Source organism: Arvicola amphibius, chromosome 9 (genome assembly GCF_903992535.2).
Source record: "Arvicola amphibius chromosome 9, mArvAmp1.2, whole genome shotgun sequence".
NCBI classification, from domain to species: Eukaryota; Metazoa; Chordata; class Mammalia; order Rodentia; family Cricetidae; genus Arvicola; species Arvicola amphibius.
Window position 1 is genome coordinate 73,043,724 of NC_052055.2, and position 27,979 is coordinate 73,071,702.

The 27,979-nt window shown below is 44.9% G+C and overlaps 1 protein-coding gene across 4 annotated transcripts in view; it reads left to right on the forward strand.

Moving 5' to 3' along the window:
* Positions 1-27,979, forward strand: part of Runx2 (RUNX family transcription factor 2) — a 205,604-nt gene that overhangs the window by 89,498 nt on the left and 88,127 nt on the right. For 3 of the 4 annotated variants that reach the window (XM_038342148.1, XM_038342149.1, XM_038342150.1), the window contains one exon: positions 3,830-3,934. The exons of the other annotated variant lie outside the window; for it this stretch is intronic. In XM_038342148.1, coding sequence (XP_038198076.1) covers positions 3,830-3,934 — 105 coding nt within the window. The remainder of the gene's footprint in view (positions 1-3,829; positions 3,935-27,979) is intronic. 4 annotated transcript variants of the gene reach the window in all.

Here is a 27,979-nt window from a genome sequence, read left to right on the forward strand (position 1 = left end):
ATTTCCAGTGCACAAAGCATGGTGTTTTGTCATTTTAGGACATAAGCCTGTTTGCCGTCTGGCCCTTCCTGTCAGCCTTTAAGGCTAAATTGAAGTGTCTTTCAGTGATAGTCCCTCTCTGTGTCTAAGAAGTGATCTGATCCTGGGTAGTGCCACAGGACAAGTTTCTAGATAAAACTGTAGATGATATAATTAGCTTTGCCTAAGGGGGATTTGGATTCTGTGTGTCAGAGGGTGATGAATGTGTTTGCACATGTGTGTGTTGGTAGCTGTGCCTGTGTGAGTACATGTGGAGGTCAGAGGTTGATGCTGAGATGACGTGTTCAGTCTCTTTTCCACACGTGGTCTCTCATGCAGCTCACTGTGTCAACTAGACTGGGTGACTCTGTATCCCATGATTCTCCTGTTTACTGCCCTCCAGTGCTGGGGTTTCAGGCACACATTGCCACCCCCCCCCTTTTAACATGGGTACTGAGAATTTGACCTTAAGTCTGTTTTACTCACTGAGCCACCTTTCCAGCCCAAGTAAGATTAGTTTTAAATTAGTCTCGAATTAGATCATCTGTAGATGGTTTCTGTCCACCACAGCCACTGTTAACAATGAAGAAATGGCTCTGTGGCTAAGAGCAGTTGCTGCTCTTCAAGACGACCAGTCTGGGTTTGATTCCTAGCCCCCACATGGCCCTTCACAATGGTCTGTCACACTGGTTCCAGGGAGATCCGATGCCCTCTTCTGCCTCCCAATGGCATCAGGCATGCACACGGTGGACAGACATTATTTGCAGGCAAAACACCCATGCACATAAAATTATGTAAAAAATTGCAATCCTGGATCCATGTATCACTGATCTCTTTAGAAAGTAGAATTTGGAAAACTTTTTGTTTTAAGTTAAGGAAGTCACAAATGCCCACATAAATTTTACATTTGACTCAGGAAATGCATTATTATAAGGTGAACTAATTAGTGAGTCAGGTCAGAGTTTCTGGAAGTTTCTTCCACACTGCATACAGGGGCTAGTCAGAAGTGCAAAGAGCATTTTCTGGCTATGCTTTCATTGTGAAAGCACAGTTTGAGGCATAGGAATCGACTCTGGAAGATGACAGATGACAGCTTTCCTATAACTCTATAACTTTCCTATAAAAATCATATTTTTTATGATTTTATATATTTACTCACTAATACTTTTTAGATTTGCTTTATTTTGCGTGTATGAGTGCCATGACCACATGTCACGCATGTCATACATGTGCTGTGTACCACATGTATGCTTGGTGTCTAGGTGGTGAGCCTCCATGTGGGTGCTGGGAATCAAACCCTGGTACTTTACAAGAACAATAAACACTCTTAACCACTGGGCCTCCAGTCCTAAAGGCATTTTTTAAGGGGGAAAATTGGTTCATTTCTGAGTATTTTGATGCTCAGAATTTTGTATCTGGTTCTGTTTCAATATGAAGTGTATTTCTCTGACTTTGAGAGGAGCAAAGAACTTATTTTCCAAGCAGGTTGTAAATGTTCACAATAGGAACGCTTCCCAGAACAGTCATGATACATTCATGGGCATTTTCACTAGCAGGTCGTGCAGAGACAGTAAGGAATAGCAAACCATAGGCATTTTTGATGTATTAATATTGGCACCAGGGATGCTGTCTTCCAACCATGGCCTTTGGAGCCACTGCTAGAAATGTAACCCCAAGTCTGTGGACCACTGATCTCTTCTAGAATGGTGTTTTGAAATGTCTTAATGCAAATTAACTTTGAATCCGGAGACTTGGCCATTGTTTTGAGTTCTTAATCTAGGACTCCCACTCAACTTCTTGATCTCCATTTCTGTTGACTTTGAGTTTTCTAGGACTAGTTTAGACTCCTGGCTGTCTTAGTCTTCCGGCCAACATTAATGTTTACAATAAATCCTCTGTTCTGTACTGAATTAAATTCTCAATTCCATGTAATATCTAGTGTGTAGTAATACAATGTGATACATCAGTAATATTGAGAAATAGACAATTTCATCCATTACTAATCTATTCATATTTATTATTTCCTGGGCACAGGGAGCTAACTGGGACACACCTAGAAGTAAGTTACCTGTTTTTTTCATATTCTATGGTAAAACAGGGGAAACTTTTTATTTCCCTCTTCTTTCTTCTCATCTCTCCCCTCCCTTCATTCTGTTCTCCCCCCCTGTCTTCCTTCCTTCCCTCCTCCTCTTCCTTTGCCCCTTCTTTCCTTTTCCTTTTTCTTTTCTATGTGGGGAATCAAACCCAGGGCCTTACACACGCTACCCATCTCTATATTCCCTGGAATATTTGATATTAGTTCAGAAAGATTTGAGTTTAGTTCCCAACTTTCCCCATTCATTAATTGCAGAACCCTGGGTAAGTTACTGAGCTTCTCTGGGCTAAGATTTCCTTCTTCATGAGTTGGGGTGATGACTCTCACTTGGGAAGGTTAAGTGAGGTGATGTGGTCGATGTGGCTGGAGCTTAATAAGTTTCTAATCAATATTCATCTGTCTTAATTCTATCCCCACATTCCTGCCTTGCCTTCTTAACCCCCTTAGCTATGGAAAAGCAGTCGAGAGTCTTAAGACTATCCACACACAGTAACAAATGATATGTTTCTTAACCAGATTTTAGGAACTTACATGGTCTGGTTTGAAAAGAAAAGCCATTCAGTAGATTTGACAGCCAAAGACCTGTTCTCCATTAAGCCTGGCGCATAACCTGTTCCATATTAAGCTATGAAAAGATTGTATTAAACTTCACATTGCTACATATTGTCTAAGATTTGTGTTTTGATTTAGTACTCTCAGCTTTCAGTAGAAGGGGGAAAAATCTGACCGAAAAAACAAAGCAACACAAAAGGAGCTTTTTATCTGCTCCAGGGGCAGACGCCCGGGTTCTCAGCGCAGCCCGCTGCTGTTTTATTGAGTCACTGTTTCACGCCCACCTCTTCCTGTCTTGTAACAGTCTGCAGTTTTGACTATCTGACATGACTAACCATTGCAAATCTAACTGATTACAACTGTCAGTGAGTCTGTAGAACAGAGAGCAGTATCTTCTGGAGAAAGCATACATTCAGATCTGTTACCACACTTTGCCCTGCCCCCACACCACGATTCATCACTTTTAGCTCATTAATTTGAGGCATCAGAAGGAAGGAATGTATCATTGCAGAGAATCTCTTCCAAAAGTAAAACTTTGTGCTTAGCCAAAACTAAGTTACTATAAGTTACTATAGTGAGCTCCTTCAAGATTTAGCTATGAGATGTATGTCAGGGGAGGCGTGAGCTGGGAAGAGAAAACCGTTCCATGATGAAATCATATACCACAGGCGCGCTAAGTCTGGGACAGGAGACCTGGGCTACCGTTGAAATGATTCCCATAACAGCTTCCCTCACTCATCTTCTTGCGGTTCATTTAAGCAGATGTGATGCTAAGGCCATGTGAAGGAAATAGCATCACCAATGGTAATTTACTATTGTTCTCTCAAGGGGTCATGACCTGATCCTAAATAAAGACTTCTTCAATTGTCAACCTGCAGGCAGGGTTGTGCTCCTGACTGTTGGAGAAAGTGGAAAAGTAGAGCCGCCTCTTCAGGTGGCCCCAGGGTTTTGTTCTCATGGTTGAGGAGATATTCCGGGGCAGATCTTAATCAGGAACAAAAGTAGAAGTGTTTCTGAGTGGGTTTTGGGTTCAGAGGAAGGATTCCTGATTGGTTGCGCCCTAAGAGATGATTCGGTGAAATCTGGATGTCAACATATATTATTGTAGGGTCATCAATGCCAGCCATTTATAGTTACTTGTGCTTTCCCTTCTTCCATCTGCAGGCAAGAGTTTCACCTTGACCATAACAGTCTTCACAAATCCTCCCCAAGTGGCCACTTATCACAGAGCGATTAAAGTGACAGTGGACGGTCCCCGGGAACCAAGAAGTAAGTACCTGCCTTTCTGTTGTCAATGCTAATGGAGTCTGTGGAGACCCTGTGAAGCCTTTGTTCTGAAGGAGTTAGTCCCAGGCCACTATGGATTTTTAGGGAAGAGCTGTTAATAGAACTTAACAGCTTCTAGAAAACAAAAAAACATAGGGCCACTTTCCTCACAGACTTGCTTAAGGCTTTAAGATGCTGGGGAACAAGCAGATAGCTACTCATCCTGGAGACATTCAGCTAAGAAACTCTGCTCATCCATTCTGTGCAGTGGGCAGGGTCAAAGGGACCAATGAGGCTTAGGAAGCAAATTATAAACTTAAAAATCTTAAACTTAGTCAAAAAGCATTTGTGTGTGTTTCCCATGGCCCAAGAATGCATTTTAGCTCGCCCACTCAGTTCCCTTTATAAAGAGCACAGGGCTTAATTACAAAGAATTTATTTGCAAATGATAACTTGCTTCATTGTTACAACACTGTGTACGGTCATTTTCTTCTAGTAAGTGTTCTAGATAGCTCCTTGTAGCAGAACGATACAAACTAGGTTTAAGTTCACGTTGGCTTCTTTGTCTATCCAGAAGGTTTATCCAGCAGTCAGTTGAAGGTAGTGTACTTCCTCTGTCCGGGCCAATATTTGTTCTCTTCCTGAATCTGAAGCAGATCTGACTGGCTTCCACCCCGTGCTCCTGCCACCCACCGCGTTTTGAGCAAGCTTGGCATAGCAGCATTAAAACACATTTGCAGAGAAAAGGTTATTTGAAGTTGAAGTGTGAAGAGTTCTGTGCCATATAATACGATATAAACATTATATCAAGCTCTGCCTTTGCTGGCTGGGTATTTTGGAGTTCAAGGCATTGCTTGTAGGAAGTTAAATTTGGCTTATGATGGGGTGGGCAGCTGATAGAAGTTCTAAGATGATTCCCCCACCCAGACAGTGAGGGTGGGCTCCTTCCTTCCCCCAGAGTTAAGAGAGGAGGTCCACAGAGGCAAAAGCTCTCTCCATACCTCCTGCCTTTTAGCGAGGGGCTCATACAGTAGCCCCATCCCTTTTGCCGCTGTTTTTTCTACAAAGGCTGACTGCTTGCCTGAGTGACCAAGGCTTCCTGCCTCCCAAAGAAGTCTGTGAGGTTTGGTCCCCCTCCTTTCCTGTGTATGGTCTTTTTCCCAATTCCTAATATTGGGTCAGTGCTCGCCCTGTCTAGTCTGGGAATAGCCCATTAGGTGGTTTGGTTCATGTGTGGTGTGTGTGAGAGCTTCCAAATCTTAAGTTTCAAGGGTCAGAGGTCGTACTGCACAGGGGAAGAGATCAGAGTAAGGATGTCTTGGCTAGCTAGGACTTTGCTAGTCTTTTCTGGATCGCCACAAGTCAGGGTTGATTTCTTCTGACTTCTAACCATTTACCTGACAAGCCCTTGAGTGGATGAAGAGGCAGTCCTTGGTGTATAAGACAACAAATAGCCTTTTAATATTTATTCAACACTACTAATATTTGCCTTTGAAACATGGTTCCTGCTCATCCCTGCAGCTTTCTTCAGTACACAGAGAAGCTATTATTGTGTGTCTGTCTGTCTGGGTGTATGTGTATTTCTAGTGGAGATAGGTGCGTCTGAATTGATGGTTAGGGGAGAGGCAGGGAAGGGTTGGTGCTGCCCCCTTCTAAAAGAGTTGGGAAAAGGTGAGCAGGCTGGTAGCTTTGCCAAAGCTCCTTCTGATTCCAGTGTGTATGGTAGTATCTCATTTCAAAGATCTACTGGCCTGTGAAGACAGACAAGTGCCCTGAAGGATGAGCAAGTTTTGGAGTTGAAGATGCACGCTGCATATGTGATCTGAGTTTGTGCTTTGGGTAGTCCTGAGCGAGGGTAGGAAGTAGACGCAGATCTGGCACTGCAAGGCCAACTATCTTTGTAGCATTTCTTTTTCTTTTCTTTTCTTTTCTTTTCTTTTCTTTTCTTTTCTTTTCTTTCTCTCTCCCCGCGCCCCCTTCAGCCCTGGTTTTGTGAGACAGGGTTAATCTGCATAGCAGTTCTGGCTGTCCTGGAACTCACTTTGTAGACCAGGCTGGGCTTGAACTCACAGAGATCTGCCTGCCTCTGTCTCCAAAGTGCTGGGTTTAAAGGTGTGCGCCTTCATATCCAGATAGCTTTTCTTATGAAATGAATACCGTCTGAAAATGTGATGATATTCCCCCCGCAACCACCACACACACACTGTGTGGTTACTTGCTGAATGTAGGCTGTTTCTGGTATCAGTAACTAGTTAAACCTACAGAGCTTGGACTCTGCTGGGTTCTATCTTTCTACCTCGCTCTTTGTCACCTGTCAAAAGGATCCGACTATGTCCTAAGGATTCCTGCAAAAGCAGTCTAGGCCAACACACAAACAAGTAGTCACAGGTATATTTAAATAAAACTTTATTTACAGGACCAGAGAGATGGCTCATCAATTAACAGTGCTAACTGCTCTTGTAGAGAACCCTTGTTTGGTGCTCAACACTCACATTAGGTGACTCACAACTGCCTGTAACTCCCGTTTCAGGGGACCTAAGTTCTTCTGGTTTCTGTGAGCCCTTGCATACACATGATGCACATAGCTCATGTAGGCACACATACACACATGGTGTACATAGCTCATGTAGGCATACATACACACATGGTGCACATAAGCTCATGTAGGCACACATACACACATGGTGCACATAAGCTTATGTAGGCACACATACACACATGGTGTACATAAACTCATGTAGGCACACATACACACATGGTGTACATAAGCTCATGTAGGCACACATACACACATGGTGTGCATAAGCTCATGTAGGCACACATACACACATGGTGTACATAAGCTCATGTAGGCACACATACACACATAAATAATAATAAAGATATCTTTATAAAAACCCCTAAGCTTTGTAAAAACAAGTAGTGGCCGTATGTGACCAAAAACTATAGTTGTTTTCCATCCCTGTTCTAGATTTCAGAGTGGCTTATTTTATCAACCTTCAGCAGAGAGAGGTTTTCATAAAAGGCTTCCGTAAACAGAGAGGAAAAGACAATCAGTACAACTGGTTCAGTCGCTTTTCCTCCCAACTGTAATTCCTGAGTGAGCTGTGACTTGCCACCAAAGTGGCGTATTTCTGTTTCTTACTTGAGTGTCCTGAAGGAGTCCAGGGGTTGGTGTTATTATTCCTGTTTGCCAGGGGTCTTCCCTGCCCTCTCCTTAAAGACCTGCGTATATATTGAAATCATTGTTTCCAGAGGCCCAGATGACTGGATTAGGACACATAATAAACTCATTGGTTGTGTCTGTCACACTGCCTGGACCGAAATCCCAAAGCCAGCATCGCTTAGGTGTCTGCAGACAGACATATTCCCTAGCTGTCATTGGTCTCCCTTTTCTCATCTTTTAAAGACTAATGCAAATACTGTCTTTCACACAGTTGCTGTAGAATGCTAGGCAATACATGGTATGTAAACTCGATAGTGTGGTAGCTGTCGTGTAGTAAGTGTTCATCAGATGGTAGCGATTGCTGCCCCGGCATGAGTTTGCTGCAGAGTTGTATGTATGTGTCCAGGTGCCACCCAATCTGCTCTCTACTGTGTTGTTTTTTTTTTTTTCTTGAGTGAAACTTTACTAACTTTTGCACGATCAGTGTGAATCACACTGATCCACGTTCTAAGCTGTGCTTTGAGCAGCTGTTTATGTCCCACCGCCTGGGGAGAAATGTGCAGAACTGATGAGCAACACTTTTGTGTGCTACAAACTCTTGGACGGGGTGCTATGTGACACGCCAGTACCACGCGGAGGCCCTACTTACCAACACATCTGCCAAGACTTGCTGTTCAGTCCAAACCGAAAGGGTTCACCCTTCTGTGTGTTTTTGTCTCTGGCAGCTGAGCCAGGACTGTCGCATCCCAAACAACTCCCTTTCTTAATATACACATCTGGCGTTGGCAGTTTGGACTCACTTCATAAGAGCACATGATCATCACTCATTACAAGATTAAAAAGTACCCCATGGCATCATTGATGTCTTTCAACTTTGATCTTCTGCAGTTGTGATTCATCTCAGTTATAAAACTTCCCTTTAAAGCAACATAGCCCATGCCTGACTAGGACCTTCATCTTAAGCAGCGTAAACACTAGAACGGTGCACGTTTCTTTCCTTGGCCCAGCTTATCATTTTAAGACATGACATCATACTTAAGATCCCAAATTTGTAAGTCTTGTACGGAGGCACGGAGCTTTGACCTTCTGCTGGCAAGCTAGCTTTGAAGAACAAGTGCCGTATGCTCACCAGCAGGAGAAGCCAGGACAGCGTCAGCAGCCGCAGGAATGAATTTGGATTTCTAACTCTTTTACACATCATTCCCTATTAAGATCCTCTGGTCTGCTTATGCACTTGCCTCCAACTCTAGTCTGATTTAAAGGATTTCTGCGGGGGGGGGGGAATCAGTTAGCAGTGCCATGTTCTCTAGGAGTGATTCTGAATTAGGGAAGAGGACTGATGGGAATAGATACAGGCTGAAGAACCTGAAAAGGTAAGTCATTCTAGCTAGAATCATTGTGCTGCATCTTCTGACATGACCCCTATGCAAGGACAACACCTATTTTTTAATAAGCATTTCTTATGATTCCATGGGCTGGACAGAGTTTAACTGGAGAGTAGTTTCTTATGCTCTTGTGTGTGGTCTAACATGTGACTGTCGTCAGATGGGGACCAATACTGGGCAGTCCACAAGGGTTTCATTCCTGTGTCTACTGCTTTGGCAGGGACCCCAGCAAAAGGGGTCTTCCCTCCCTCGTGGGACTCTAGGGCCTCTCCAGAAGTTCTCACCAGCTGTGACGGACTCCCTGCATGGCAGTTCAGGGCTTCTGAGGGTGCAGAATAGGGGCTGCCTGCTGCCAGACCTTCTTAAAGCTCAGGCTTAGAGCCTGCATGGAGTTGCTTCCTCTACACTCTCCTGGTTAAATCAAGACACAGATGAAGCCCAGATCGAAGAGGAAGCGATCACACTCATTACACTGGTGATACTGATGATACAAAGGCATGAGTGACAGGTGAGAGGTTCACCGAACCACCTGGGTGATGATGGGCTTGCATACGTGACTAGCTGCGGAACACCTGCAAGGTGGGCGTGGGGTGGGATTGTTTTCAAAGGTTCATACTCAGAAAGATCCCTTGACTTAAAATCGGGGTTATTTAAACCTCTATGGAGAGACTGCACCTTACAATCATATGGTGCTGATGTTAATCAGTAGATTAATATCAAAGTGAGCCATATCAATAGCCATAGGCAAGAAGAAGAAAACAATATTACAAGCCTTGCTTGGTAACAGTACCCTGTAGCAGAAATGTCTTATAAACCCATAGAGAGCCCATGCCTGGAAACCTTGTAGCTTACGTTATCCAGTCTGGAACATTCTGACATATAACATGTAATATGTGTAAGTGAACCTTTAAGCATTTCTGTGTGTTGAACTTCCAGGAAGTAAACTAGGTGCTCTCAAAAAGAGGTTAACAATGACCACGTCTATGCGGCAGCACTTTGTGGTGGCCAACCACCTGCCCCAGATAGGTTGAGAAAATGGAGAAGCCCTGCCTTCCCCACAGTGTTCCAGCCCCTTTCCTGCAGGTACAGGGCACATGAAGGCAGCGTCTCTGCTGGTCTCTTCAGTGTCTGGGAGGCTGTAAGGAAGCACAGGGTACTTCGTACCCTGATGGCATGCCTTATGACCCGGGCCCTACATACAAAACATCCACTTCCCCTGTACACAAATTTTCACTGGTCCTTAATTCATGAACAAATTCAAAATTCTCCAAAGAGGCGTTACTCTTCTGCATTCTTTTTTTAAGATTGATTTTATTTATGTGTGTGTGTGTGTGTGTGTGTGTGTGTGTGTGTGTGTCTGTGCTTGGGTGTGAGCACATGGGTGTGGGCATTTGAAGAGGCCAGAAGAGGACCCTGGGCCTTCTGGAGCTGGAGTCACTGGGGCTGTGAGCCTCCCAATGTGGGTGCTGGAAAACCCAAATGTGGTCCCCGCCAAGAGCAGTCCGTGTTCTTAAGCGCTGCGCCATCTCTCCAGCTCCTCCTTCGTCGTCTCGAGGCATGTCTGGTGGCAGCACTTCTTCCTTCCTACCCTGAAGTAGCATCTCACTGTTCTCTGCTGCTGTTCTAGTGAGTTCTGGGACTGTTTCCCAGGCCTGTGAGGGTGGGGTGAGCAGAGAGCTTGACATTTTCTCTTCCTCGTTCCAGAGAACATCTGGGGTTGCTCACTTTTTTCCTGCCATTCCTTTGTATCCTCCTTGAGCTTCGTATGATGACTGGCCATGACTTTTGCTTGCTTAGCCATGGTAGATGACTATTGAGGGCACGGTCTCACATGTGAACAAAGGTGGGGGACAGGTAGCTGTGTTGTATGGACGGAGAGTAGAAAAACATTAAGGTTATTTGATATTTCTGGATACACTTCCTATATTCACATTCCTGCTGTCTATGAAGCCACTTTGAGAAAACCGTCATAGGTCTTGTGTTCCTCCTGATGCCCGGGCCCTGAAGTTTAGTTCTTCCTGAGAAACACCAACAAGAAAAACTCCTTAACTTCTGTGCGTGTGTGCTTATGTGTGTGTGTGTGTGTGTGTGTGTGTCTGTGTGCTCATGTGCCTGTGTGTCTGTGTACATATGTGTGTGTGTTTGCACATGCACACATGAACATGTGTGTGAAGATGAAGTTGACATCAGGTGTCTTCCTGAATGACTCTCCCTCTCATTTTTTGAGGCAAAGTCTCTCACTGAACCCACAGCTCAATGCTGACCTAGAATGACGAGCTGACAAACCTCCAGGATCTCCCTGCCTCTTCCTCCCCAGCTGTGGGGCCATAGGCATGCACGGCTGTGCTCAACCTTAAACATTGCGGTGCTGGGGCTCTGAACTCGGGTCCTCATGCTTGTATAGTGAGCATTTTACTCACCAAAGCCCCTCCTCAATCCTAAGCTTTTGACTTGTAGACTTTCACCTGGGTTGGCCACTGTTTTCCGAAGTCCCCAAGGAACAGAGTTTACAGACGAAGTCCACATTTTCATATTTACAAACGTGCATATATACAAGCAGCAGCTTCCTTGTCATAGATGCCAACCCTTCAGCCCCTAGTATATAAACATTATTTAAATATTTTAATAGCGGCAGGAAGAACCCCCGCCCCCAATCCCCACTTCTTTGAGACAAGCGGTGCTGGTGGAGGTTGGCTCTGGTATTTGGTAGACTTTGGAGCAATGTGCTCTCTAGAAGAACAGTTTTAAATCTCTTTCAGTCCTTTTTTCTGTTGTTGACTGACTGTCAGGAGCTGGGAAGGAGGCCAAGAAGGAAATGACACATCGAGAGGCATTTCGCGTTGTGCAACAGTCTGTGGAACTGATGCAAGGCTATATGGCCTGTTTACACATTCCTTTGCTAGCAGACTGCATGGCAGTAATTTAATTCAGGAGCGCATGGCATGCTGCAGCAAGGAGCCATGGCCTTAACATCCTTTCATGGCAAATTATCGCAGCCGTTAAAACATGCTCGTGTCCCCCCTGTGCCCTCCTCTGGCTTTCCTCCTTCTCAGTGTGCTTTCTCATGGCTTGGGACTCCTGCTAGCAGGAGCCTTTGCCATAGTGACCCATTTTCCATATGTATACATCCAGGTTGATGTATTTACTCCTAACTAAACTTAGGACGGCAGGCTTTCAAATAATACATGTGTTCTAAGTCTCCACACAGGCTCCATCCAATAGTGTCAGGATTTTGTGTCTCAATGTAGGTCAGAAATGATTCATTCTTAAAATAGTGCTAGGGACTCAGAAAAAAAAGATTGATTTCTTTTTTTCGGGGGGGGGGAACCTCTTATTTGTTTAAGAAAATGACTTTTCCTTTTGCTGAGAGACAATTTGTGACAGATCACAGAAAGATTCCTTGTTTCTGTTTCGTGTCCTGCAGTATTTTATCCAAGGGCAACTGGACTTGGGTAGAATAATTTATACTTACAAATCAAAAGGGGGAAAGAATCATTGTTTTGTTTTTTGTGGTCAGAATTGTCTCTAACTAGGATCTTTATAGGATGACATTTATGATGTCAACAGAATCACAGTTTTCCTTCCACATAAAATTCAAGTTGAAGTTTCAATTTGGGCAGCTGATGGAACAAGAATTATTCTCGACTTTCAAGTGATTTGGGAAATGAAGAGAACATAAAAACCACTTAGTTTTTAAATATTAATACAATCTTACAGGCAATGGCTAGAATAAGAGGCTATTTGGAGTGGGGTGCCATGCAGGAAATGCAAGGGCATGCGTCCTTCTGGAAGTTTCTTCTATTCTGCTGCGCACTGGTACTTAAAACCCTTTGCTAGTAGACCAAAGCCTTTCCATTAAATTGCAGATGGAGGCTTTTGCTTAAATTGTCTCCAGAAAAAGTACCTTGGACTCACATTCATGGGCAAAAATAAATGAAATAGGATCCTTCTGTGGGAGCTGATTTTAGCTGATTTGGGAGAAAGGGAAACTCTCTGATCTCTCTCCACTGGTCAAGGTCTTGGAGAGTAAGGGGTAGAAGGTAAACAGTGAGACACAGTGTCCAGATCGTGAGTCTTTGCCCACCTTGGAGATGTGGACGCCGACATTAAGCACCACAGTTGGTTGCACGTTGCCTCTTGCAGTGGGTTGCACGTAGGTTTGGCAACCAAACATGAGTGCACTTTTGCTGTTGCAGTTTTAAGCTTAACAGTCTTTTCAGAGGCTTCTATATTTTGAACTTAACCTTTTTGCAAAGCTTTCCTGTCACAGAATTTTCCTTGTCTAGTTTTATTCTAGATACATGTAACTTTCCTTCCCCTCCGTGGAGGAGAAACACCCTCTACTTTCTTTTTCTTTTATTGATTATCTTTACCAGTTAATGTTCATATTCACCTTAGTGAAATTAATCGCACTGTCTGTCCTTGTGAAAAGGTCTGCACACTCTAAACTGCAGTTCCCTTCTGTCCCCTGCTGTGTGATATTTAAGCTTACCCTTATTTCAGACTCTCGGGATTAGTCAGCAGCATCCATTTTAACCCGTTTATACCAAGCTTACATTACCCATGACACTTATTGATACATTCACCCACCATTCTGGCCTCGGCTTCCTTTCTCTTGATCTAGGTCCTTCAATTTTTCTTTTGGTGACAACTAGTGGCCGTGAGCACCCGGCTCTTGTTCCTGAAATGCCGGCCAATGGGTGCACTGGCTCCTGCAAAGCAAAGAAGGCACCAGGTTGAGCCTGTCTGCTGCGAGTGCCCAAAAGTCTCTCTCCTAGGGTCCCTTGAGTTAAGACCCGCAGGCCCTTTCTAGCTAGAGCAGAGTTTAAGAGAGTGGAATGTGAGGCCGATAAAGCATCTTGGAAAAGACGAAGGGAAAGGGCTTTAACTGCCTGCCACCCTGAGCTCTGCAGAGTTCACCAGTGTGTAAGGAGAAGGTGGGAAAGAGTATTCTCTAAGAGGAGACAGAGAACCGGAGCGAAAGTAAATTCTCTGTTTCTTTTCCTGGCTACGGAAAAATGAAATTGCTGCTTCGGAATTTTCTATTCAAATTTATGCTAAGGAACTCCATGACTATACCTGAGGGTCAGATGTTACCTCCTCACCGACCCACCAGAGTAACCATGGTCACGTGCTTATGCCATATGCTTTTGGTCATTTTAATGACAGTATAGCCTCAGAACGAAAGGATCCTTCTTTTATATGTAAGTGGATCAAATGAAAGGGAGGCCAGAAAGTGAACATGTGGACCAGAGAGACATGATTTCTGAGAGACAAGAGACTATACTCTAAGGTGAGCTGTCTTTGGGCAAGGTACATGGAGTGATTGCATTGTCGATTGGTGTATCTCTCCCTGGAAGCAGGAAGTGGCTGGTGAGGAAGAGGCCAGATGACTGGGTAGCGTTCTGGTATTTTCTACTTTCCTGTTAACCCCTGAACTGCTTATGCACTCTCCGCTCTATGTGTATCCATCTCTTTCACTGTTGCTTTTGTGAGGCTAATGTTCAGGAACTACACTTGGGGTATAAATACGCCAGCATATATTTTGATCGGGTAGATGGAAGCTCAAGATGGTGTGCACTGTTCTCTATGCTTCCTCACGGCTTGGAAATGAATAGCAGTAAAACCCGTCTCCTGCAAGCAATGGCCAAGGCACCCAAGGCAGACAGTTGGACAGAAAGTGAGGAGAAAGACAGATGCATAGGCCAAGAAGGGGGAGCCCAGGCTTCTAATTCTAGAACACTGGTTTCGGTTTCACCATCTTATAGTTTGGTCCAACCTGAAAAGGCAAGTGGCTATGCGTGGCACCCCAAAGATACCTTCTGAGTCACTCAGTAGGGAAGTGTTCTGTTGGGCTGGTTCAGAGGAAGGTGTGACTTTGCGTGTCCTGAAGGAACGTGGACAGTGTGGAAGACCCTCCTTTTAAAACCTGGGAGCCACCTTTGTGACCCTCAGCGCATCTCCAAATGTCTCTGTGGTTCTACTCCTTCGTTCTTTCAATGGAAACAGACATGAAGGCAACTTCACAGTAGCTGGGAGTAGCTCCCGAGGAAGGATCATAAAGTGCTTGGCACACATAAAGGGCAGTGTGAATACCAAACAGTAATTATGTAGCGCCTTGCTGCCAAGGACTCCCAAACGCTGAGACATTACCTCATCGATTGTCTTCACAGCGCTGGCCTGAAAGCATCGGGCATTTTACAGGCGGGGAAACTGAGGCACGGGCACCTGAAAGCTAATTTTCCCTGTGTCACTCTGCAAGTCAGCAGATGATTTATAGGGCTGGGCAAGGATCCCAGGGCTCTTCCTGTTCAGTTATTCACCACGAGAACACGCTGACATCTGTGTCACTGAAAATGCGGACGCTCCTGGGGCTGAGCCCAGCGCAGTCTTCGTTACTGTCGAGAAGGAGGCGCTATGAGAGGCAAGCTTGATTAGGTAGTAGCCTTGCCAAATGGAGTAGAAGTCTAAGGGATAAGGGAACACACAGAAGCATGAGATTGCATGTGCACACGTCTCCATGTGTATTTAGCACACCCTGTATTCGCTCAGGGGAGTGTTTATGTAGTATCTAAAAGCCTTGCATTTTGTGAGAAGAAGCTAATGAGTTGTAGAAGTTAACCAACAATAATTGAAATAAAGCTAGTACTTGAAAACGTCCAAACCTTTAAATAATTACACAAATAGAAAATGTAGACAAGTACATTTGTGGCCAAAAAAAAAAAAATCATTACAAAATAAACACCAGAAGAAGAGGCCAGAGAGATGACTCAATGGTTAAGAGCAGTGGCTGCTTTTCCGGAAGACCCGGGTTCGATTCCCAGCACCTACATGACAGCTTATTACCATCTGTAAGTCCGGTTCCAGGGGAGCCAACATCCTCTTCAGGCCTCTCAGGTTCTGGGCACAAAAGTTGCATGCAGTCATCCATGCAGGCATAAACACCTGGGTACATAAAGTAATAAAATACTTTTTTGAACAGCCAAAAAGAAGAAATTAGTGATTATCGGTGCTGCAGATGTGTGTCTTGGCTCCTCTGAGGAGCCAAGACAGGTCAGAAGTAAGAAAAAGCACCCATCCCCACATCTGTTTGCAAACTGTGATACAGGCCACAAAGAGAACTTCCATAAGTAATTAAACAAACAAACAAGAAAACCCCACCACCACCAACAACAAAACCAGCAGGGATAGGAGAGGAACTCGTTTTTGAATGACCCCAGGAAAGGCTCTTCAAGGAGGCGACACTGGGTACAGAGCCTGAAGGATGAGGAGAGCCCAACTTGCAAGCTGGTGAAGAGTCTTCAGGGCAAAGTGTCTGTTGTGTGACGAGGCTGACCATGATCAATATCAGAATCGAACATCTGATTTTGACAGGAGAGGGCCTGAGGGTTGAGAAGGAGGACACTGGGTGGAAAGAGTAGGTAGACATCATGCTCCTCAAAGTGGTGTGTGGGTTCCGTAATCTCCCTGGCGCTGGTGGAGTGTGATCTGAAGAAAATCCAGCGACACCCTGAGTCACCCTTTCTCCCCTGGCTTCAGGGGTCCCACCTAGCATTCTTAGCAGATCTCCGATCTCCGAGCTTCACGCCGGGAGTGCAGGCCCTGAGGGCGGCGTGCGTTGCAGACGTCACGTGCGAAGGATAACGCATCGCACCATTTTTGGCTGATGACACTAAGTGGACCAGATCAGCTTAACTAGATTCCGAGTTTGCTGTAGAGGATCGTGAGCCCGGACTCGGCAGGGGAAGTATGCTAAGCGAGACCTTGAAGTACTCTGCTGAGGAAAATGGAGTGGGTGCTGGTCGAGCTGGGATAGTTCACTGGCATCTGACAGTTGGTTGGATGACTGGGTCCCAGGCAGCATGTGGGGAGCGGGCTTATGCTAAAAATAAACCAGACAGAGCAGTCAGTTACCTATTGGGGTAAATTCCCCCCCCCCCCCCCCCCCCCCCCCCCCGCCCCAGACTACGTGTAACACATAAAGACCCAGGGCTTTTCTGGACAATGATTTCCAAGTCATTCCAAAGGTGAGCTGGATTTCAGAACATGAGAGCAGCGTGAAACACTTCAGAATGTTCGGCGAGGAGCATTGGTGATGATTAAAGGCTGTAAAATAGAACCTGTAAGGATAAGTTGAAAGACTTGGGATTATTTAGCTCCAAGACGAGGAGACTGAAAAATGACTTAATAACAGACTTCGAAATTATGAGACTTATTAAGCTCTGTATGGTGGCCAGCTGTTTTGTTTCTGGGGAAGTCAGGAAAGAAGAGCAGGTCATTTAACTGGTGCACAAGGGATTTGGGTGAGATTTAAAGGAGAACGCACTGGCTGGGGGGAATTGCTGGGTAGAGCGGGTTCCTGGAGACAGGATTGCAAAGGGGGACTCCGCAGACTCCGTCCATCTTAGCAACCCTTTGTGTGCTTAGGACGGGCAGCCAAATGCCACCTTTCTGTTTGGAAAATCAAAGGCCTGATTTCTGTTTCCCATTACGGTTCTGAGGCTCAGAATCACAGGGGTTTGTAGACATAAATGATGAGGGTAATTTGTCTTGCTTCAGTGGCCATTAGAATCTTTAATTGAGAAAAATATGGCCCAAAAGAGGAACAGATCTGCCATGTGATCCAAAAAATCTCTATTAATAACCAGAGAAGATCCATTATGAGGAATTTAGGACTTTGGGTGAGAATGGTCTCTTGGCATTAAAATTGGGGTTTATTTGATCTGTGTGTTCCAGGGACCAAGGGTAGTACATTGGGAAGTTGGTTAATTTTTCTCCTACTGGAAAAAGTGAAAAGCATTTCCCAGTGACACCAAAGTTCATTTAACACGGATCTGGAGAGATGTGATCCCCCAAATCACCCTCAAGGAATTTGTGGTCACAAGGGAGGAGAGGAGCAAGGAAGTAGGTAGGATCTGCTTCCCCAAACCAGAAACCTCCATGGTTTTAAAAGCTGGTAGAAGTATGGAGGCACTGGACAGAGCTGAGCTGAGAAAGGCTGGTTGAGCCTATCATTTCTTCTAGCTCAAGGCTGGAGCTGCCAGGAAGCCGAGAACACTGCTTGCTGAATTGCCTTGTTTTCTCAGAGGAGAAGCCAAGTTTCATGTGTCTTATCTTGTACCTCTTTCTCTCTCTCTCTCTCTCTCTCTCTCTCTCTCTCTCTCTCTCTCTCTCTCTCTCTCTCTCTCTCTCTCGTGTGTGTGTGTGTGTGTGTGTACTCATGTGAATGAGGGCGAGCCATAGAGCTAGTGTAGAGGTTAGAGATCAACCTCAGGCATTGGCCCCCACCTTCTACCTAGTTTCAGACAGTGTCTTTCTTGTTTGTGCTGGCGCATGGGCTTCTGAGGATTCTCCTGTGCCTATGCTCCATTTTGCTGTAAAACACCAGGGGTGCAGGTACACCCCTGTATGCCAGGATTTGAACTCACATCTTCACTCTTGCCTGGAAAGTGCTTTATCCACCGAGCCACCTCTCCAGCCTTGTATTTATTCTTTAATCCACTCTTCTGCATTGGGTATAGCTTCCTAAACCCCTTTTGTAATAACACATTAGCATGTCTGCAGATGGTTTCCTTTAGGCAGCCAGGATACCTTCCCGATGAAACACTGGAAAACAAAGCGCACACACATGTAGTCTGCAGACGAGTTCTTTGTTAGGAACTACATGGGTCCAATTTTCTCTAAAGGGAAAACAATAATGAAGCTAAGGCGCAGGCTTTGACGCAGGTGACAGTGGAAGCGGCTGAGTGGGCGTGGTGCTGACCAGGGGAAGGAAAGATACTCTGAAAACATACTTTTCTTTCTTTCTAAAATGACTTGGGTTTCTGGGATCATTGATCATCATTAGACCCGAGAGCCAACCAAAGGTCCGCATGACAGAGCCACCCACAGGCAATAGGGGACAGAAGTCACATCCCATTTCACTTTTGTGGCTGACCTGCTTCCTTCTCTGTGAACTTTTCCCAGTGGCCCTGGTACCTCCAGTCTTTAGTTCTTTTTGTGGTTTCCACATTTGGCTCTACCCTGTCCCTTCCATGTGGCTTATTTTCAAGCTGGGGTACCCTGGAAGGGATTAATGGCCTTAACTTTGCTCTTGAGGTCAACATAGGGTCTGTTGGAAAGAAGGCCAGGTGAAGAGAGAGAGGCCTGGGTCACTGCTTTTAGGGAGTCACACTATTGTCAGTTTTTATTGAGGACAACTTTGTTTCCTCTTTTATTGTTGCGCACATGGAGGGCAATGGAGGGCCATGGACACATCCTCAACTGAAGCTGACTTTTTCTGAGGAATAAGCAATGAGGTTGAATACATACTGGTTATTCTGAACTCTCAGAGGCCTCTACACTGCACGGAGTCATTTGCTTGTCTGCTCTCTGATGAACTCTTCTTTCCCAGCCACACCTTTTGAGAGAAACACTGTGAAGCAGATCTTCTGCTCTACTTGGGGATATGGCAGAGGTCCGAATAGGAGCTTTCGGGGCAGGGTCTTCCAGAAAGTTGGACACATGGCCACAGTAATGTCTATATTTCAGCCTAGAAGGACAAAGGATTTAGTGAAAGTCTGGAGACTCAAAGGGATCAACAGTGGATGATTTAGTCAGTCAGTGAAGGCCTTGCGTGACACTTCTTCAGGACTTCCTTGACCTCCCCTTGGCCATTTACACAGCCTCACACTGGTGGAACAGACTTACAGGACATTGTCTAAGGCTGGGAGTTCTGGGTCTCTAAATAATAAGGAAAACATAGTCCAAGGTGCAGAATACCTATTTGTGTATCTGCACATGCTTATATGCAGATTTATATGTGTGCAGGTCAGTGTGTATGCAGGTGTATGTGTGTGCATGTCAATGTGTGTGTAAGTGTGTGTGTGCAAGTCGATGTGTGTGCAGATGTGTGTGTGTGCAAGTGTATGTGTGTGTACAGGCATATATGTGTGCAGGTCAAGTGGTGCTTGTGTGTGTGTGCAGGTGTATGTGTGTGTGTACAGGCGTATGTGTGTGCAGGTAAATGTGTGTGCAGATGCGTGTGTGCAGGTCAATGTGTGTGCAGGTCAATGCGTGTGCAGGCATATGTGTGTGCAGGTCAATGTGTGTGTAGGTGTATGTGTGTAGGCATATGTGTGTGCAGGTCAGTGTGTGTACAGATGTGCAGGTGGATGTGTGTGCAGGTCAATGTGTCTACAGGTATATGTGTGTGCAGGCCAATGCATGTGCAGGTATATGTGGAGGGTAGCGGCCAGCCATCAAAACACATTCCTTGAAAGCCATTCACTTCCTTTATTCTTTCGAGACAGGGTCTCTTGCTAAACCTGGAGCACCCTAATTAGCTGCTCAGTAAGCCCACAGTTCTGCCTGTCTTCTCCTCCCCAGCAATGGGATTACTAGAGTGTGCTACTGTGCGACCATGCCCAGAAATTTACATGGACGCTGGGGATGGAACCCAGTTGTCACGCTCATACAGCAAACGCTCTAAGAACGGAACCGGCTTCCTACAGCCCCACCCACCTATGCTTTTGATCTGTTTTCTATGCAACACTCCTTGCTTCTAGACACCTTGTATGGCAGTTCCTTGGTGGCCCCTGAATGACACAGGAAGGAAGGATGTCTTTTCCTTAACTGTCTAGAAAGGGGCTAAAGGTGGGTAGGAAGCAAAGAAATTGTTTAATTATAATCAATTTGTCATCTAGTAGCCCAGGGGAAACACTGAGCGGACGTGAACTAACAGAAAGGGACTTCGCAAGATGAACGGTCTCAAGCATACATCTTTGCTGAGGGTCGCTTTGTTCACTGTCAGTCACAGATCTGGAAACCATGACGGGATGTGAACCTACCACCTCATTCCACTTTGTTAAAAAATAGCAACTGAACTGGAGGGAAAAAAATCTGACATCGAGAGATGAAATGTAGCTTTTGTCCCATGAGATTTGTGGCACAAACTGACCAGAGGAAGGAAACGTGATGGTCGAGATAGATGGTTCTGGTTCTGACCACTTTTGCTGCTTGTTAAGGGCAGAGTGAGTCACTTATGGCTGTAAGCAAAGACTTTACAGGGAAGGCAGAACTCTTTGCCCTGGGAGAAGTAGCGAGAATGTCTGGCTAATTTGTATTTGCCTCCTTTTGTTCCTTTTAAACTGGAACCCATTCCTCCAAAAATTTTTCAAAAGATTCATTGTTCATGTATAATACTGTCTTGCTTTTAGCCCAGGCTGGCCCGGTGTTCGTTATGTGTCCCAGGCTGCCTTGAATTCAGCACTCTGCCTGCTTCAGCCTCCCCAGGGCTGGGTTTATAGAAGTGAGCCACCAAGCCTAGTTTGAAAACCATACCTTCTGTTGTTCCGTTGCTACTGCACAGAGCTCCCACAGGTGGATAGTGGCCTCGTTCTCACCTTGTTCCATCCCTGAGCGGGTTGATCTTAGGGTTGATTTAGTTGGTTTTCAGGAAAAAGTCATGGCACGTTTTAGCCAGGCTGCTAAAGAGCATAAGGTTTGCCAGTCGTTTAGTGTAACTGTTTCAAAATATTGTTTTTGTGTATTAGGATTGCATTCCTAAGCCTTCTCTCAACTTGGCAAGGAGTACCCAGAGCTATGTACTCCATCCCCTCTTTTAATGTTTCCTTCTATTTTGTTGTTGCTGATGTGAACTGGATCTCAGTGACTGTTGATAGTTACATCAGGCTTGTAACCTCTGTGACTTTGGCAATGAAAATAAGTCAACTTTAAGACAGGAAAGCCGCTTTAACAACATGTCCTTATCCTTTGTATGCATATTAATTGGGCAAGCATTCATCCTTGACTTGCTCTGGTTTGGGGCCTTTGAATGCCAAGTGTTGATGAAATGGCTTTGAGAACCTACTGGAAAGGACACCAGCAGAGCTGGAATGAAACTGAGAGGAGGGCCCACTCATACAATGCCTGGTCACTTAGGGCTTAATTTGTAGAGAAATGAACATGCCTTCCCGAATTCATTTCTAACACCGTCTAAGAGCACACTCCTCCTAAGTCCTGCAGCACTGCCAACCACTCCGGCCTTGGTCACACTGAGCGGCTTCTAGCCCTGTCTTTAGGACGTCTGCTCTATCCTTGATGATCCGGCTTCCGTTCCCCATCTCAGTTTGTGTGCCTTCTCTGCTTTCTTCTCTCCTTGAGACGCCATACCTACTGCCTGGCCAGGGCAGGGGAATACTGTCTTGGCTGGCATCGAGGGGCCCTCCACACGCTTGACTTTGAAGTTCATTCCTGGACTAGTTATTTTGTTGGTGTTGTGTCTAAACACCTGCAAAGAAATAGCGTAAGTCTGGCTCAAGGCTCAGTCAGCCCATTATGGTGGGAAGGTCTAAGGACAGGAGCGGCTCCTGTCAGTGGCCATGGAGGCTGCTTGCGCACATCTTGTCCAGTCAAAGAACAGAGAAAGGGGAGTTCTGGTGTCAGTAAGTGATCTTATTCCCTTTATGTTCAGTCTGGGACTGCAGGAGATGGTGTGTGTCATTCAAGTCAGGTCTTTGTCCCCTGAGCTAATCCTCCCTGGGCACCTCCTTTACAGATACATCCAAAGGATGAGCCTCATTATTGTCCTGGATAGGTGCTTTTTAATCCAATGAGATTAGCAGTCAAAATTAGCCGTCACAGGTTCCACACAGAGCAAAATGAAAAGCTCCTCTAATGAGAAGGGATATTTTGTGGGGGATAGAGGATACAGGGTAAGGTTTGCTGGTCTATGTGAGCCTCCACTGGACTCTTTATATCCAATAAAGTCTCTTTATAAAGGGGGACACGGAAGTGACACTTGGTAGCATTGTCCTTAATGAGAGACGGTTGACTCCGCTTTTTTTTTTTCTTCAGACTAGTATCTGCTCTACAGCTTGAATTTCCTGGGGTAGTTCTGGGGGAAAAGCTGTATAGCAGAGGTTAGGGCAAGTCTAGACTAATTCCGAGACCCAAATATCATTTCATCTGTGTTTAACATGAAGTATGAAGGTCTAAGGTACAAGGTGTAGGGTTGCAGTAGAGAAGACATCATGGGAAACAGTGTACATCCATGGGTCCCTCCAGATACTGGTAGTCCACTTTCTCTACTTAGGGACACTGGACAGATTATTAGTCACAAGAAATGAATGCCCTCACCTATCATATAGGGCATTTTTCTTTGAGATCTCATAGATCAATTTGCTGCTGCTGTTGAGGGGCTTTCTAATTTTGGTAGATCCTGTGGAAAATGTTTTATTTTTGTAAGTCACAAAATTGTGGGGCTAGTAACAAAGACCTATGTCTTATGTGTAGTGTTTCTAGTTCCTTTGTTTACATTTTAAATAGCACTTAATTACTATATAAGAAAAACATTTGTAAAAAGTGCAGAAAATTCCGAAAGCATAAACAGGCCATTTCAAACACAGCATTGTAGAGAACTCATTTCATATTTAGATAAAATTCCTTTAGTATCTGCTTCTATAAGTTTATTGATATCTATGAACATATTTGGGCACCCTTTGTATTTTATATGTCTCTTCATGAGCTGACTTTGTCTTTTGATGGCAGTAGCAGGCTGCCCCCGATTGTCCCCTTCAAAATAAGAACTTTTCTGCTTTGATAAAGATTCTGAAAATTACCTTCCAAAAATCGCTGTGAAGAAATCTCCTATCCTCATTCCTCTCAGAATGTCCTAGCTGACTGGATTAGTCATTTCCTGTCCTGCTGCTGGCCTCAGAACATGACTTGACATTGCTGAGCTGTCTCGTTTTTCTTGTCTCTTTTCCCCTTTCACCCTCTTCTGTTTCAGGGGGTTCTCTCCACATGCTCAGTATGCTTAACAAAACCCTACCCTGCAGGCTTAGAGGGCCTCTTGGCTCCCCTCTTTGAACTTCTTCAGAGTTCTATCTGCCTGTGGCATCCTTCCGAGGGGTGCTTTGGTGCCCTAGCCAGGATGCTCAGGCTTGTCCTGTTGGCCTCACTGTGTCATTTACAGAATCCACCCTAATACTAATGACATCATAATAACTCTGTGGGCTCGGCAGGGAAGAAGTCATCTTGCCAGTGAGAAAGAAGCTTAACAGAGCTGAGGTCTTACCAGCACCACGCATCTCTAGTGAATGCTTTAGAAATGGTTTGCTGCAACAAAGACTAAAGTCAAGCATTGAGATTCAAAACAAAGAATATAAAGAAAAATGTAGAAAGTCTTCTAAATTCCAATAATCAAAATGCTTTAAGATTGCTTTAACATTGTGCTTGTGTGCCAGTAGGCAGGAACTATATAGAAGTGAGAGTATCGAAGTCAGTGTGTGGAGTTAAGTATTGGTAGTTTTGCTATTTTTTTTTTTTTTGTTCTAATGGAGCAAAGGGCAAAGTCTATAGGAAAGATTGCCTGGTCACAATAACTCACTCCTCACTCCTTATTGGGGCTGGAAACCAAAGGGTTGGTTAAGCCCCGTCCCCCCACAGCAAGGGCTACAGATTGGGTCTAGGGTAACCAACCCCATGAGTGCAGGAGTTCTTTTCCTCTCTGGCTTATCTCCACAGAAGATGGGGTGTCTAGAAATCGGGTCGGGGAAGGGAAGGTGCAAGATCAGATGATGTCTTTTAAGGAAAGGCAGGCGAGTGAGAGCAGTGTGCAGATTCTGGACTAGGTTTGTTCATCAGGACACCTGGAAAGGTTGCCGGGGAGAAGGGTCTGTCTTAGCAAATCCTTAAAGAAGAAATGCCGTGAAATCGGCCCACAAGTGCAAACTAAGTTGTCATTGCTTTTTTTCGGAAAAGCTTTTGGAAAAGAAAGCTTTCAGAAAGAAAACCAGCCGTGAAGGGTTTGCTTTTATTTTACAGAGCAAAGTCAAGGGAGGGAAAAGCGCAGCTCAGGCTGACCTCAAACTCATGATCCTCCTGCCTCTGTCTTTGCAGCATGCCCTACCAGTGTGCACCACCACAGCCAGGTGTTTGATTTTAGTGTCAGGGAGGCTAACTGAAGATGAGAAAAAGGAGTGGAGACCGGAAACGGGCCTGTCTGTCACACAGACTAGTGCAGGGTGACTTAGACTGGGGGGTCTGAGACTGAGGTGGGTGGAATTGGAGGCCCAGTGAACCACTGAGCTTAAATGCTCTGTCTAAGTGTGTGTTTTGGGGTTCTGAGGCATGTCTTCACAATTTATAAAGCCAGTGGATGGGGGTGCCTGAGAGACTCTGGACTCCAAACAGAGACAGTGAGTTCTGAGGTATGAAGTTAATGACAAGGATGGTAATGCAGAAAACTTAACATCTGAAATTCTCCCTCCCTCCCTCCCTCCCTCCCTCCCTCCCTCCCTCCCTCCCTCCCTCCCTCCCTCCTCCCTCCCTCCTCCCTCCCTTCCCCTCCCTCCCCCCTCCCTCCCTCCCTCCCTCCCTCCCTTCCTCCCTCCTTTCCTCTCTCTCTCCATCCCTCTCTCTCTCTGTGTTGCACAGCCAGGGGCAGCCTTGGAGTGGTCCACAGGTATCTTCCTCCTTTTCTTGTTTGTTTTGGGATAGAATCTCTCATTGGCCTAGAGTTCTTCCCTTGCATCAGGCTGGCTGACTACCAAACCCCAGGGATCCGCCTGTTTCCACCCCCCCCCCCCCCGCCAGTGCAGGAGTTCAAAGTACACTGGGCCATTTCCTTGCTGTTTAGTTACCTACTGTTTATTTGTGTTCACCTGGGTTCTGGGGATGGGATTCAGGTCCCCTGCTTGCACAGCAAATGCTCTACTGAGCGACCTCCTGAGCCCAGCATCTTCATCTCTTGATGAAGCTGAGTAGAGCCTGGACTTCACTATGGTAGTTTGGAACATCGGAAGGCAGTAGTGGGCCTCTGAGAACCGGCTGTGCCAGCTTCAAGTGTGCACTCATTTAGAGCCCCATGTGTGTCAGCTGGTGAGTACAATGTCACCTCCTTCGTTTTCCAATCCCTTTGGCTCTGTAAATTATGTCAACAAACAAATGCTGATTCTTCTTTTCGTTTCTTTCTTACTTTTTGTTATATAAGACATTTTTCTTCATTACTTTCTGGTTTATCTTAGTAATGACAAAAAAGAGAAGGCATTATTTTGACTTTAAATGCAAACAAAATACTGATTCCTTTCTTTATCACAAGAACTTTCATCACAAATCACAAATATATAACAAACAAAGTGCTGGCAGAATCTTCCATTTAGCTCAGTGATCCAGGCAAGGTCTAAATATTGACTTTTAGTAACACTCAGATGTGACAGGACCAAAAAAAGTTGGCTTTAAAGATGTTCTAGAAACTTCTAACATCTTGAGAGTCTAGATCTGCTAGGTTGTTAATGTTTTGGACTGGAGGTAGCAATAACAACTTGCAAAGGGAAAAAACCCTGATGATCTCAAGGCCTGAGTTCTACTCTCTGAGGAAAGCCTTGCTGAAGGAGATGCTTCCCACAGTCTTTGTTCCTCAAACCTGGCCATGCCCTGCAGCTTTGAAGCACTCACTTCTCCCTTTTCCTCTTGATGATTCCCCCTTTTCATTCTTGGTGACTTTGTTCAGTCCCTGCCTCTGTGCCGACTCCCTGAGGTCAAACCTCACCTTCTTTCTTCCTTCTCAGTTCTTATTCTACTTTCCTGCTGAATTTACCCCAGCTTGCTTTCTTGGCTCCAAGGGCTTGCCATGTCATTTATTGTTTGACATTATGGTTTTATTTATATTTTGTCTCTGTTTATATACATTGATTTTGTTTTCAGTACCGTAAAACTATTCTCATAAGAAAGTGAGTATATTAGCCTTCTTCATTAAAATCTTTCCATGTAGAATTACCTGAAAACCAAAGCAAAGCAAAGCAAAAGCACAGCTGTGTGCTGACTGTATGTAGATGCTCATTCTGGCTCTCCATTGCTCGAATCAGCCAGGTAGCACAGGCTTTAAGAACCACTCTGCATACGACTATCCCAGCAGTGTACAGATGGGAATTAAAGGCATGCAATTCTCCTCAGAAGGCATTGAAATATGGTTCAGAAGACAGCAAGGCAATTAATAACTAACACAATGAATATTCAGTTGTATGATGCTATTGTATGTTTAGTTTTTCAACAAGTGTTTATTGAGCCCCATTATCCTACTATAATTGGTCAGAAACTGTTTTTAAATATTTTATTATTTTTTTGAAATTTTCATATAATGTATTTTGGTCACATTTCATCCCCTCCCCAACTTCTTCCAGATCCTATCTCCCTACCCTCTCAGCTTTGTGTTCTCTTTAATAACAAACACAAACAGTGAAGTCCAGTTTGTGCTAGGGTGTGGGGCCATGTGCTGGAGCTTGGTTGACTTAGCAGGGGCCACACCCTTAAAGCAAACTCACTCTCCTCTCCTGGCAGCTGTCAGTTGGGAATCGCTCCTTACCTAGGGGTGGGGCCCCCTGATCAGCCCCAACACTCATGCTGAGGAGCCTTGCAATTCTTTCTGGCATGGATTTGCACAGGTCTTGGGCGTGCTGTTGTAACCACTGAGCTCACATGTGCATCTTCATTGCTACATCTGGACATGGTGTTTTGTTGCAGCCATGCACTGCTGCATCTGGACATGGTATTTTGTTGCAGCCATGCCATTTACCCGCCTTGCCTTGTAGTAGGGGTAGAGATGTGATATAAATGTCCTATTTAAGGCAGACCACTCCACAGTCTTATTTTCTGCATGTTGACTAGTTAAGGACAGATGTTATAAGGTGACAGGGACTCATGTGTTAACACGCCTGCTTTCCTTCACTATATTGGAAATAGGAGACAATAAGCAAATAAATAAATATTCAAATATATATGATGTTAAGTGTTTTATAAAAAATGAGAAAGGAAGCAAAGCTAATGGAGACAGGTAGATGCAACATTTAAGCCTAGACCTGGATTCATTAACAAGTGAATCTTTTGTAAGTATCTAGGGGAAGGAGCTAGGCTGCATGTCAAAAGCAGGCATTTTCACTAAACCCTTTGACTCACTGAAGCCCAGTCAGGAGACAAGGGTTGTTTCAGCAGAGCGATTGAATGGGTGAATGGTTGGCATTGAAGCTTCAGAGGTAGACCTACATAGAAGTGGTACCAGAAAGCCTGGGTCACGTAGGGTTCAGGTATGTCAAACTCCTGGTCCACAGGCTGCACGTGCTTCAGGCTGGCAACCAATTTAGTCCCACACAAAATTATAAACCCACTTAAAATACAAAGAGATATTCTCTAATTTTTTTAAAAAATTTTTTTAGTGTGCGTGAATGTACGTCGTGTGTATGAGTGCCCTTGGAGGTTTGTAGGAAGCTTTGTAACCCTTGGAACTGGAATTACAGGCAGTTTTGGACCATGTAATGTAGGTGCTGGGAACCCAACTTGGGTCCCCTCAAATGTCTAGGTAGTGATTCTAGGTGTTGTCTTTCCATCCATATTTTTTTCTTTCTTTTTTGTTTTTTAGTAATGTGATTGTGGGGACCTTGAGTGTGGACCTTGTAGATGACAATGTCCTGTTGCAATGCCAGAATGTCAACTATGTCAAGTTTGGAGTGGTGTTTAAAG